This window comes from Synchiropus splendidus, chromosome 13 (genome assembly GCF_027744825.2).
Source record: "Synchiropus splendidus isolate RoL2022-P1 chromosome 13, RoL_Sspl_1.0, whole genome shotgun sequence".
In the NCBI taxonomy this organism is placed as follows: domain Eukaryota; kingdom Metazoa; phylum Chordata; class Actinopteri; order Syngnathiformes; family Callionymidae; genus Synchiropus; species Synchiropus splendidus.
This window is the reverse complement of record NC_071346.1, coordinates 6,243,595-6,257,535: the sequence shown is the minus strand read 5'-3', so window position 1 is coordinate 6,257,535 and position 13,941 is coordinate 6,243,595. Positions and strand designations below refer to the sequence as shown.

The following is a 13,941-nucleotide window of genomic DNA, read 5'->3' as shown; positions in this document are numbered from 1 at the left end:
CCCTGCACTCTCTTCTTCACCTCCCACTCATCTTCGTTCTTCACATGTATTCTTTCTTCCACACTTCTGTCCAGGACGCCAACTAAACATCACAAAGCCAGTAAATCATATAGGACAAAATGTTGACGGGTGAACTCTTCTGACATCATGGTTTCCTTGTTTACAGCAGCAGTGTTTTGCACAGGTAATGTGAGGCGTGATTCATCAGCTATTGTCATCGCTTGTTGACCGCAAGACAATGATGGAGGACAGAGTGGGAATTAAATGGAATGATCTATCTATCTATCTATCTATCTATCTATCTATCTATCTATCTATCTATCTATCTATCTATCTATCTATCTATCTATCTATCTATCTATCTATCTGTCTGTCCGTCTGTCTATCTCCCCTAAATTCTCTCATGGGTTTCCCCAGGCACTCTACTTTCCTCCCACAGTCTAAAAACATAGTGTATATTCAGGCTAATTCCTGCTTCTAAACTGTCCGTAGGTGTAATGATTGTGTGTCCCAGGATGTCCCCACTAACCCTGGAGTAATGTGGACACGGAGCGTAGCACCTAGAACTTGGAATGACGACCTTTCCAGCGTGTCCCCTGCTTCTAGTTCAGTGTAGCTGGGATTCTTTTATATCTTATTGCAGCCTTCCAGTGATGGCGGCAGCAACTGGAGTGTAGCAGATGTCAACAACAACATTCTGACCTCATGACGCTGAACTCAACAATCTGACTCAAGAGTCATAAAATATTCTAACAGGAAAACGTACGCAAATGTTTTACTAGGAAGGTCAAGTATAACCTGGAGCGTAGTGAATTAAATTAGACGCCTCGCAGCTTTTTAAAAGTGCACGGTGAGATTATACTGAAGATGAAGTGAAGTGAAGATTTTCTACGTAGAAATTCTAGATAATTCGCTCCGTTTACGCAAAAAAAAAAAAGATCGATCTGGAGGTGCGGTTGTCTGATGAAGCGCTGGTTGGTTGTCACTTGATTTTGGCGCCCCCTGTGGAATCACTCGCGTATGACAGATGACCGGCAGCCATCGAACTGGACACCAATTATTTTCTTCATCCTCTTTTACATTTTGTGTCTACATCTTTAGCGTCTTCCACAATGGCTCAGCGGGAGCCGCGCATTCTGCAGAACAATTTGACGACTGAAAGGATCGAGTCGCGTGAAAAGTCATGTCATGTCAATATGTAAACTTGCGTGAAGCCTGCAAATGAGAAGCAGCAGATCCATCAGTCGAGCACATTGGGGGGTGTGACTTCAGCCACTGGGGTCTATATATATTCGGATGTGGTGTCCGGTCTCTGCGTGCGCACGAGAGGGAGACGCTGTCCAGCGGAAGGTGGCCACAGCGGGACGTCGCGCGCGCTTCAACATGGATTCCTGCGTCCGCGCACTTTGCATGACTTTTGTCCTGGCGTCGTTCACCCGGAGGTCAGGTGCGGTGGGGCCGGTGATCCGGTGCGAGCCATGTGACGAGGCGGCTCGGCTCCTCTGCAAACCTCTGGCCAAGGACTGCGCCGAGAAGGTGCGCGAGCCGGGCTGCGGCTGCTGCCTGACGTGCGCGCTCAGCTTCGGGCAGCCGTGCGGCGTGTACACCGGGCGGTGCGGATCGGGACTGACGTGTCAGCATCAGCCCGGGGAGACTAAACCTCTGCAGGCGCTGCTGGAGGGGCGAGGGATTTGTGCCAACGCCAGTCACAGACGACCCCCGGAGAGACCGGTGGCGCCGGTCAACGAGCTGTCAGGTAAGTCACCTGGCGTCCAGTTGGACGGAGAAGCCGCGAGAATGAAATGGAATAGATTCGAATAGTCGGATTGTAAAGCAGGGTAAAGTGCGGCAGGGGTGTCAGTGGGGACCTGGGCAGGTGGGTCTCGGTGACGAGGCGCTTGGATAAATCTGATATTCCAGCGTCACGCCATGCTCGGTCTCTCAAGCAGATATTTCAGTCAGAACACAGGTATTTTACACACTCGAATTTCCAGTCTTGTGATCTTGGCTCTTCTTTATGACATTTGTTTCATTTGAAATAAACAGAAAACTAATGCATCTAATATTATTAAGACTGTAAATTATGTTCCACCGATAAAGTCTGAATGACCCTCATTACAATTCAGAATATACTTGGGTTGTTATTGTATTGTGTGTGTAAAGATGGTCAGTTAAGGTTAAGAATATATTTTACATTTTTGTCAAAATGGCGGCCATGTTTGTAGTGCTCTGTTCTTTTTCTTAGACAACTGATGAATATTTAGTAAATAATATAATAAATAATAATACGTTTCATGATGAACTCGCCTCCTTTCCAGGGTGTCCTAGGCCTTACTTTTTTAAATTTATGTAATATGTACTATATACATATTCTTATTTGTCACTTAACCTTTATGAATAAATGCCTTTTTTATTCTTGCTTTGAAAACACTGTTTCTGAGCAGAATTTGGATTTATTTAAAATAATGCTAATAATGACCTTGATGTCCACTGGTGTTCAATGTTGAGGACACTCTGGAAAGGCAGCCATGTCATAACAGGATGGATGGAAGACACTAGCATTGCTAGCATCATCGTCACAAATTCAATTCAATTCAAGAAACTGGTCAAATAACAATGTACATTGTCATTCTCAGAAGAGAAAACAATGCTTCAGAGGAACCCTGTTGCTCTTGTTTGCAAGTGAAGGTGAAATTCTGAAGCTCTTTTGGACTTTGCAGTGAGGGGACTTGGTCAGACATATTGGGATGCACCACACATTTTGATTGGAAACTGACCAAAATGAAACTAAATAAAGACAAGGCATCAAAGATGTATGATTTTATTTGGTAGAACGTGTAACACAAATGTCAAACTCACCAGTTCAACCCATCGTGAAAGCAGATGAACAGGGAAGCTAACCTGTTTCACTCCAACTCTGCAGAGACAGTGGAGACTCAGGACGAGGAGCGGAACTCCACCAGTTCAGGCATTCAGACATTATACGACACCCACAGACCGGTCGGACCTCTGCGACATCCACTGCACCCCCTTTTCCCTTCGGCAAAGTCGGAATTCCTCCGGCGAGAGCAGCAGAAGAGAGCCCAGAGTTTCAAAATGGAGGAGCTGCCGGGACGGTTCATCCCAGACCAGCAGAACTTCTCTCTGGAGATCAAGCAGGAGCCGGAATATGTAAGTGCCAAAAAGCCAGAGTGAAGGAGAGCGGTTATCTGTGTGCTGGTGTTTTTCCTCGCCTGCGGGTGATGAAATGTTTGGGGTCAGCAGCGCTGGTCGGCGGTTGGCAGCCACCGTGAGCAACAAAAGCGACATGACAGAGAGTGGGGAACGGCGTCCCTGCGGCTGACCTGGGTCAGGCGCTTGTTTGGCCACAAGGCGTCCGCGTGCCGGCTGCGCTGGGAGCCAGCGGATGATGGATTGGCCTCCGCGAGCTCCTGATGGAGAGCTCTGCTGCTATTTTGATCTTCTCTTTGGCCGGAGAAGTGAGCACACGCTCGTAATGGGCTTTCACTGGCTGCTTTGATTAGTGACTTGAGCACTTGGACTTGGGGACAAGCCTTTCGGCTCCAGCCTGGACCTCTTTGAATTCACTTCATCCTTCATCTTTTGTGTAAATCATAAGAGTTCTAAGAAGCTTTGCCGCTAAGCCTCCACAAGTCGTTCAGATGGAGCCCTCGCACATTCCCTTTCATATTTGCGAGCGCCATTGTTTGGGTATTAGAGCAAAGGAGTGTGATGCAGCGTGAGTCAGCTCTGCTAAAGACTCGATTTGCAAAATGAGCGGATTCATGACAAAAGCAATCTGCGGGAGGAAATTACTGCCGCTAATCAGCTGCATAATGCCTGTTGTTTTTTTTTGTTTTTTTGTCCCGAGTTTAAGCTGGTGAAACGTTGCATAAACAGAGTTGGTGTTTCCTGGTGTGCAGGGACCCTGTCGGAGAGAGATTGAGAGCATTCTCAGCAGCCTGAAGATTACAGACATTCTCAACCCCAGAGGTTTCCGCATACCAAACTGTGACAAGAAAGGCTTCTATAAGAAAAAACAGGTAAGAAACACGTTAGTTTAAATCTGCTGTGGGGCGACAGCGGACGCAGGAACTGACTCTGGAAAGCGTTGCTAGCAATCTTGCTAAGTGTCACAATGTTTGCGATGAAAATCCTTCAACAATGGTCGACCAATGTAGACAGTAGCAAAACATCGCGCGTCCATCGTACATTATAGCAACAGCTGCCTGAACAGTTTGTTTATCTCAGTTGACAATGCTTTTGAAAGATGTTTTTCTTGACCTTCTATTTTGTCCAAGAAAAAAGTTGCCTCTTTGCAGCGTGTTCTGCTTTGAGGAGATGAATGTTCTTTATTGTGTCGTACAAAAGACCAATGCAATTTTGTTGTCATACCTGAGTGGGTCACACCCGACTTACCTCTGCTTCTCAAGTCGCATTATAAAAGTAGGTCAACCTGCTCGGGGCAGGGCTGAAGTTTGTGGAAAACCAACATGGCGGATCGGCGAGGCAGAATTATATTCTCGAATGGATGTTATAGCCTTTAGCTCAGCTCAGTGGGGTATAAAGTCTATATTTTCCCGTCACGTAAAATCTGCTTAATGTGACGCCACATGCCGCTAGAGTTCATATGTTTCAACCTCGGCGTTTGGTGGGACAAATGTCGCCTGAGAATAGACGCACATAATGGCATCATTGACTTCAAAGGCAAAACCGTTTGTCACAAAGACTGCGGTTGTTGCAAACACACCTTTAGGTGAAATACCTTGTGGGTCCATGGTGAGTATGGGTTGGACTCACATATTTCATTTCCTGTACTTGAATTACTAGTGAAACAGTCGCGTATCCTTAAACACAGAAGAATGACATAATGCCATCGCCTTTGAAGGAGGAAGCCTTGTACATGACAGCATCGGTGTACCAAGGTACACACTCCTGCTGTGCAGTCCTGCTGCTGCCAGTACTGTGAATCAGTTTCCCTGTGTACTGTTGGGGTCCGAAAATGCTTTTTAAAGTGGCGAATAGTTTTGCTTGGCCCAATAACAATTCCGATATCTGTATACTAGCTGCTAGAAGTTTGAAAGTGAAACATGTCTTCTGCGTTGAAGACCTTGTTTGTGTTTGTTGAAACGTATATGAACCGTGGAGAAACTATTTTGGCAGGCCACATTAATAAGGACCTAGAGACTTTATCGTTGGGTCTCTCGCAGCCCAATTACAGATTCGAAGTTGTCCTCCCGTGTACAGTGGTAGTTATTAGAGCCTCATCACTGCACCACCATCCCAGTGAGGTACACCCTCGCCTCTGACTCTGGAGACAGGAACCACAGGGGCCAAACCCCAGCGGGGCTGACTCCTGAGACGATGCCCATTTAACGGGAACCTTCCCAAGGAGACAGACGTCAAGGTGGCCGCCGGCACCGAACGCACTCGCCCCATAATTGCTGGACTTTGGAGAAGCAGGCACAGAAATAGAGCTGTAGCCATCCCCACACTCACATGGTTCACCCACGATCGGGTTGTAATAAATGAGTGGTTCTGACGCATTCATATGGAGGCACTTATGTCTGCTGCGCTACTGCATCACCCAGACAGCTTTTCTTATTACATAGCAGTGCCTGCTGCTTAATGGACGTGTTCTCCTTGACCCACAATCATGCTAGGACCAGCCACGCAAGGGCAGCCTCATTGTCTTTGTTTGTGTAGAACAGTGCAGTTTGTTAAGGCCCGCGGGCGCTGACGGGGTGGCGGACATTTTTATGTCAGACGGTTTTATTCAGATGAGGACACGGTTTTAGAAAGGCCCTCTTAATAGCAGCAAATGTCTCCACTGGGAATACGTTGCCAAGTACGGAATCAATGCTGGAAATTACATAATAACGGGGTTTTGGTTCGCTCGTGTTGTGCGGCGTAAAATCTGCGTTTACCTGATTTGGCGCCCTTAATTTGGGTGGGCTTTGGTGTGTTGATATTCCAGAACGGTGGAGAAATATCAGCCGAGAATGTGATGGTTTAAGAGACCGCAAAATAGCTGGAGCGGCTCTTCGGGTCTCAGTTTAGAGTCCTGATTGGCTGAAGGGCAGTCAATGAAAAATGGCAGGTTTATAAATATCGGCTATTTAGAGAGCCACTTAGCCCACCTAAACGGTTTCTGACCCATCTGGTGGATTTGCACCATTTACACAACAAGCAAGGCAGATTTATCAAGTCGTAGAGTAATAGAGTGCGTTCAAAAAGCTGGAGTGCTCCCTCCCACGTCTGCCCGGGGACTGACGCTAAGGTACTCATGCTAAAGTACAGGACCGTCTGCCACTTTTGCCTTTGGAATTTTTGTCTGCCTTGGACTGCTCCTTAGTACAAGACCCTAACGCAACTCCCAGGATTGTGGCTCGATGAAAACGGTCCACCACGGTAAGGTGGCGATACAGGGCGCGGGATGCTACGGTATGCCCGCCGATAAGAGGTTTGTAGTCCCGCTACGGGTTAGTTCCAGACATGGACAGAAGTATTCCGATGCGACCCTTGAGAAATGGCTGGGGCCACCTTAAATAAACCTTAAGTTGTCGTCACCATCCACTGTTAAAGTCAAGCGTAACTTTTTTTGGACACGTATTCTTGAGTCACCCACGGCTTTGAGCAATCCTCTAAGCTAAAAAAAAAGACTTCTCTCGAAGTCTGACCAGTCTTTCGGAAGTATGACTGGCAAAATAACCTGGAAAAACAAAGTATTTTCCGGTGGAAACTCATAATATTCATCAGAAACCATAACTGTAGATCTCATTTTAGCACTAAATGTGGAAGGATGACTTCCATCTTGATCAGCTCCAACTCCTTTGTGGAGCAAGAGCCGGGTTGCTGTAGCCCTCGAAATGAATGGCTGCATGTTTTACTAGAGTGGAGGTTGACCTTTAGTAAAATTGGCAGTAAAATAACAGCCCTTGGGTAGCTCCAGAGACTCTGTAAGTCATTTGTAGTACCCATAATTTGGAGCTGTGGGGTATAATCAGCAACAGATGATTCGTAGTGGCCACCAGCTTCTGAAAATAGATCTCGGTTCTCAGTTGTTCACGAACGGGACTAAGCAAATATTTTACCAGCTTTCTGTTTACCTTAAAGGTCTCTATATGTGTGTGTAACAGGAGGTAGACCATAAAATGCAGCTCAAAATACCACGGCAGGTTGGATGGCCAAGGCTGCGTCGACTCAGCACAATCTGCCCATTAATGCCTCTTAAGGTCTCCAGCCTCACTTCATTGAGTCAAGTTATTCAGTGCACACTTCAGATGATATACAGCCATCGGGATAATAAAACGTGCAATATTGGAAAAGCGCACTGGCCGCGCTGAACGTTATATAATTTCTCGGGGTTTAAAGTGTGCGGCACATTCCTGACTCGTGAGTAAAGGAGCGACGACTGGCCGAGACACACAACCGTGTTTTCATTTAAAACAGTTCCCAATGTGAACAGCCGAGTCCAACTCGGGACACATGAAGGGTTTGAAACGTTTGAATTGGAAGGAATGAGTCATTCTGTGACATGCCGGAGGCTATGTTGCAAGTTTGTATTCCAAGGCTGTTTACGATTCCCAGAAGATTCCGACGGTTCTAGTAGCTGTATCAGTGTTTGAATCCTCCTCTCCTGGAGATTCATACGTTTACAGTGCCTGATGACTGGCTTAACATGACATGAATAAATGAACAACTTGTCAAACTCGAGGCCTGCAGGCCGCGACCATCCCATGAAGTTATAAACATGGCCCCATATAAGTATGTCCTTGAACACACTCCTTCTTCAAGCCCCATAACGTTCTGCAACGGTCGCCACAATCACAGAAGTTATTGTGAACTGACAATTCACCTCAGGTTTGAGACGTTGACTGTAGAAGTTTGTGACTGAGTTCAGTAACTCGATCACGCCGAAGCTACTTGCTAGTTGTCTTTAATAGCGGCTCCTTACTGGCAAGAAAATGTTTTTAAAAATGTTTCTATTTTTTTAACCGGATACTTATGTAGTATTTACTTAAAAAAACATTTCAAAATTCAAAAGACATTAAATGTCAAAAAAATGTATATAATAACTTTTACTTAATTTTACGTGTAGCTGAAGCAATTTGTTTACAACATTCTGAGCTAGCTGTTAGCTTAGCATTGCCCATTTCACGTAGCACAAATGATGCTATGATGTTAAAATAAAAAAATAGAAAAACACCAATTAACTCAATATAAAATTGGGAGCCATTTAAAAAATACATACTATCCATGTATAGAAAAAAATAAACAAAGTTCGATTATTTTAAACAAATACACATTTTTAAATACATTTAATGAAGTTATACTTCTATTTTCTCATTATATTCAATAAAGAAGGGGAAAATGTACAGTATAAAAATGTCATTTTCTGAAAATAAAATGCAAAATATACACTATATATATATTTTGCAAATATATATTGTATATTTTACATTATATCTATCTATCTATCTCTCTCTCTATATATATATATATATATATATATATATATAGATATATAGATATATATATAGATAGATATAGCGCTGATAAGTTGTGTGACGCCTGTTCCTTGTTCTGAACTGTCGCCCTCCTCTCCTCAGTGCCGTCCGTCCAAGGGCAGAAAGAGAGGCTTCTGTTGGTGTGTGGACAAATACGGGCAGCCCCTGCCAGGTTTTGATGGAAAAGAGAGAGGAGCTGCTGATTAAAACAACCAGAGAGTCATTAGGAGCGGCGCAGAGGCGGGGAGGGGGAGAGCGAAAGAATTGTAAACAAAAAAAAAAAAAAAAAAAAGACACTGAGGATATTGGGAGAGAGGTGCAGAGATGGCGCGGCCGATATTTGGATGTTTGCTATTCCTGTCTCTGGCCTGTGGGACCTTTGCGAAGGCAGAGCAGGAGTCACCAGGGGAAAAACTCTTGTCCACCACGGGTGGATTCTTCATAAGCTGTTTTGGAACCTGCACAACTTTGGAGACTGTTCACGTCTACATTTACGCACAGTTTGGTGGCATTACACATGCTTGTGATTTGTTATGATGTTTTGTATGTTTCGTCACGTGAGGTCCGAGTAAATGTGTTTCCAGAGTAAGCATGCACTGTCTTACACTGACTTGATGTTTCCCCCGACGCTTCATGACCGTGCAGCTCCGACACCACAGCTACGCTAATGGATCCTCACTCCAGAGGGACGTTCCTTCTCCTTATCATCGCTGTGGTTGTTATTTTCGCATAAGCTGAGATGCGTTGTCTCGGATCTCTGTGTAGTCAGTGATCGAACTATTTACCAGGTTTACTGTAAGTAACTATGCTGTGTGCATGTACAATGCAACCCTCAGAGGTCTATTTTTTACTTAATAAAGGCAGTGTAAAATCGCTCTCCTCTTTCTTGACGTCCGTCTGATGCTGTCATAGAAGCTTTTAAAGTCTGATCGTCCACTTAGCTCAGGAACACATTTGGATAAAGAAGGGGGGGTTAAACTTTTAACCAGAAAAACGCAGCCCAGTGGAGTTCGGACCATCAGACTCAACTCAACAACTTCGAGGCCAGAATTTGCTGGTTTGGAAAGACAGGAGGGTCAAGTCAAGTCAAGTTGAGCTAAAGAACTGACGTGTTGTTTGAGCGTAAGCACAGAAAAGGGTCTGTTCAGTGATGTCTTCAGTCTTCCTGATCACTCACTCTAACACTCAGCATCAGCTCCTCACAGCCAGGGACCGTGCTGAAATGAGATCCGTCCCGAGGTGAGGAGCATTTTGCAAGAGTAAAACAGCAATGGTGGCAACTTCTTTCAGTCACAAGGTTGATGTATTCTGGTGAAAAAAGAGCTGAGCCAAAAGCCAATATGAAGCAGATATTTGTTACGTGTGAAACATTGGAATTCAATATAAAATTGAAATTTTAACATTTAGATTTACTTATATTTAGATTTTAATTTGTATAAATAATGTATTTAAAATTGAATTGAAGTTGAAATATCAGAGGCATAATGGGGACATTTAACCAGTTATTAAATTAGATTAAATTAAATTAAATAAGGATTTTTGTCAACATAAGCCTCAAAACAAAATGTTGATTTGGTCAGAAAATTATTGCAGTCAAACAAAAGGAATAAACTGATAAATAACCAGGTAATGTGCCTCCAAAATATGTTTAAAAATGACAGGAATAAAGGATGATGAAGAGGTAGCACAATGTAAAATGACAATTGAAATGAAAATTGAATTGAAATAAAAGAAATCTTAATAAATTATTGAAACACCGTCTAAAACCTATGCTATGGCAAAAAAAAAAAACTCCAATAATTGTTCTTGTGTGTGGCGCTCTGGCTTCCTCCCACCACTGACAAACATGTATCGCAGGTCAATACGTGCCCTTGCCCTGTATAGCTGAGATGGACCGAGGTCTGACCTAACAGAGGCCGCAGTTACAATGAGATGGTCAAAGGTGGCCCACAACTCTCTCACGCTGTTTTTATAAAGTCTATATCTTGGTCTTAGATTAAAAAAACACTCTCATTTAGTGAGAAAAAAAGTTTATTATGAATAATAATAACAGTAATAAAAGATAGCAGCGACGTTTCAGCACAACAAACACAGGTATATCATAAATAAATAGAAGAGACAAGCACACAGACGCTGAGCGTGAAGCAGGGGACCTGAAGGGAACCAGCTGAGGTAGACGCATGCAGAAGAGCCCCCTCTGAAAAACCTCCGGGTGGCTTGGACGGAGCTCTGATATGTTTTCGCTCGGCCACCATGTAAATACTCGTGGCATTTTATGCATTTCCCCGAATACCAATTGAGGAAACGCCAATGGAGATACATTGGGACGAAGTCAACACGGCGGAATGAATAAGCAGCTGTGTCGGTGGGTTTTAGGGGGGGGGAATAAAAAAGACTCTGAGGAGCTGCAGAACTGTGGAGTTATTTAGTTCAGGACACAAACGTTTAAAGCCGTGCCATATTTACAAGAATGAGACAAGAGTACGGACGGAATAAATAAGTCGGGACACAGGTTTCCGGTTGCTAACCAAGTTAGCATGTAAGAGGGACTGGACGCTAAAAGAGCTGAGCCAAAAGGCAAAGCATCTGCTGTCAGGAAGATGGATGGGATTGTTCTCCTGGGGGGCTGGGCCTCTTTCATTAGAGTGCTGCCTCCTTGACCTGTCCATAACAAAGAAGCAGGAAACTTCCCTTCCGCTTTCAGTAAAGCAGTTCTAAAATAATAATACGCTTTTGTACAATGGAAGGACCGAGGTTGAATTTCCCTGTCTTGAAAGTAGGGCACCGGACCCATGGGTAGGTCCACCAGCGTTCAGGGTGCGGGTTCAGGTCGCCCAGAAAAAGACTGTTTACATGCTGGAGTCAGCACGGTGATCCTATTGCCGTGGATCCAAACCGGGTGGTGATTCAGTGAGTGACTTCTTGATGGCACTCTGAGTCTGCCAGGAGGTCGCTGGATCCCGGGATCCTCTTCCCATTCCAGGAAGAGACACACCAGCAGCGAGCCGGCGGTCCGACCAAGGATGACTCACACTGCAGAGGAGACCCACATGGGAACCACATTAATAAATCACACAGTAACTTCAGGGAAATCCCTTTTCCACCCTTTTTTTTTCCTTCATTATTGTCAATGCTTCTGCAGAACTCATGACGGTCAGTTCACTGATCATAAAGCAGAATTTTTTTTTTTCCAGTTTAATTCATTGCTGATTTTCCCCTTATAATTTTCCGGTGGGGGGATTAGAACGAAAGTAAAAATAAAGAAAGCAAAAAAAGGCTATTCTAATCACACAATAAATTATTATAAAGTCAGAAATTAGAAAATAAATTTTATTTATTTTGTTTATTCTTAATGATTTCCATAGTTGAAAGTTTGAGGAAAACATGAATGCATTATGAGATCATAAGATAACAAGAAAAATATGTAAATGAAACACTAGAAATGACAGTTCAACAAATATTGTGTATTTTGTATGTAGTATCATATAAACTGCGACCTAAATTCTTTATTAATTTTGGGGTAAGAAGGTAAAACGGTTCAGTTGACCTACCTGCTTCGACTTGTAGAATCCGTGCTTGTCGCAGTTGGGGAGGTAAAAGGTCGTGAACTTGTCACCAAGTTTCTGCTGAGAGCTGGCGATCACGTCCAGAGCTGCGTGCAGTTCGATGTGACACGGTCCCTGGCGGGAAGACAGTGGTGAGGTTCACCTGCTGCACTAGGTATTTATGCAGGACTTACTCTGACATGCAGCGATAGTTCTCTGGGCAACATTAATGGAAACAAACAAACAAAACAAGTTGTTTGTTTATTTTAATAATGATGCAATCCCGAAAAAAAAAATGTTTCAACCCGAAAAAAAAACATTTTTTAAATTAAAAGCAATGTAATTTAAAATTGATAAATTAAAATTTATTTAAGCTTTTTTTAATGTTTAATAAAATTAATACATCTTGGGAAAATGGATAAAAAATAATGTATTTGAGTTTTAATTTGAATAATTTCCACCACATATGTTTTCAGTTCCATATCATCATATAGCTGTTTTAGTCGTAAATATTGTTAAGTCATTTCACATCTTTTTTTTTTTTAAATGCTGCGTTATTTATTTATTTATTTATTTTTAGCTCTCACACCGCCCTCTAGTGGGCGGTGGCGGCGACGTTGCTTTACTCACTTGCTGCACCAGTTTGTTCCGGATGGCATTGACCTTTGCCTTGATGCTCTCCTGACCCTCGGCGGTGTCTTGGAGGTCAGATGGAAGGTTGAGGCCCAACATGAAGTGCAGCGATCCGTGCTCAGCAGCTTCAGCTTCTTCTAAACAAAGAGAAATAAACATGAGCCGTGACGGGAAACGTGTCCGGAGCACTGAGCTGCGCTGTACCTTGACCCGGTTCTTCAGTGCAGACCCCCTGCCCTCTGGTCAGTGCATGCAGCGGCCTGGCCTCTCCGGGTTTTGGGATGCAGCGGAGACCGTCCGCGCAGTGGGCGGTGTGGACCCCGCAGGAGGCCCCCCTCTCCAGAGCGCAGGCCATGCAGCAGCCGCAGCCCGGCTCCCTCAGAACCTGCCGGCAGTCGGCTGGGATGGCCGGGCAAGCGTCCATTTTCTCCTGGGTGCAGGGGGCACAGCGGATTGGCTCCGGTCCCACCACAGGAGATGACCTTACGCTGACCAGGTCAACCAGAGCCAAAGCTGCCAGCAGAAGCATCTTCTTGTATAATCCACTCATCTCCATCATGTTTCCTCTCTCTGCAGTCTCACTGTAGTTTTACTGGTTTCTGAAAAGCGGCTCCATTTATACAACATCCCGGCCTCCGCCGGGTTAATGGTTGACAGGACGCCAACAGATGTGGGATAGTTTTGCTGTAAACCGTGACCTTGCGTGACGCGCGAGATGCAGGTTCACAAGGTCGCGGGTCAATATTGACTTTCGGGAACATAAAGAGGCTGCACATCAAAACAACCCGGCCTCTGGTTCAACAACAAACTGACCAGTCATGTTGTGAGACGCCCATTCTCCAAAACAAACCAGGTCCTGTGGCCCTCTGACCGGGCCCCGGCCACCTCCTCCGGGTCAATGTGGCATCGGAACACGGATGAAAAACCGATGACAAAGGCCTGTACAGTTCAAATGACATTTAGATCAAACCTTTCATTGAACGTTTGACTCATTCATTCATCATTTATACACACATTTATATGTGTATATATGTAAAATGAAGAAATATAGCAGTACGTTTTAAAGGCTATTTTAAATCATATATAATTATTTTATATGAATTATACTTTGATAATGAAATATTTGGAGTATTGCTCTAAATAAATTCTTATTTCCACGCTTATTCAATATTCAATATTTTACTTTTACTTAGCATTTATTGCATTCATTTCAAGTAAAACAATTGTTTAAAAATTAATAGTTTTCATTACTA

At 44.0% G+C, this 13,941-nt stretch overlaps 2 protein-coding genes across 2 annotated transcripts; one reads left to right on the top strand and one right to left on the bottom strand.

The window, feature by feature from the left end:
- Window positions 1-1,334: 1,334 nt before the first annotated feature.
- Window positions 1,335-9,368, top strand: igfbp3 (insulin-like growth factor binding protein 3). The gene is made up of 4 exons (XM_053883118.1): window positions 1,335-1,756; window positions 2,924-3,171; window positions 3,924-4,043; window positions 8,613-9,368. The coding sequence occupies exons 1-4, from the start codon at window positions 1,384-1,386 to the stop codon at window positions 8,715-8,717; spliced, it is 846 nt and encodes a 281-aa protein (XP_053739093.1). The 5' UTR covers window positions 1,335-1,383; the 3' UTR covers window positions 8,718-9,368.
- A 1,082-nt stretch (window positions 9,369-10,450) lies between these two features.
- Window positions 10,451-13,269, bottom strand: LOC128769405 (insulin-like growth factor-binding protein 1). Its single transcript, XM_053883095.1, is given in 5 exon segments — window positions 10,451-11,461; window positions 11,463-11,543; window positions 12,062-12,190; window positions 12,686-12,825; window positions 12,893-13,269. Coding segments are annotated over 5 exon segments (780 nt in total). The 5' UTR covers window positions 13,248-13,269; the 3' UTR covers window positions 10,451-11,386.
- Between the last annotated feature and the right edge of the window lie 672 nt (window positions 13,270-13,941).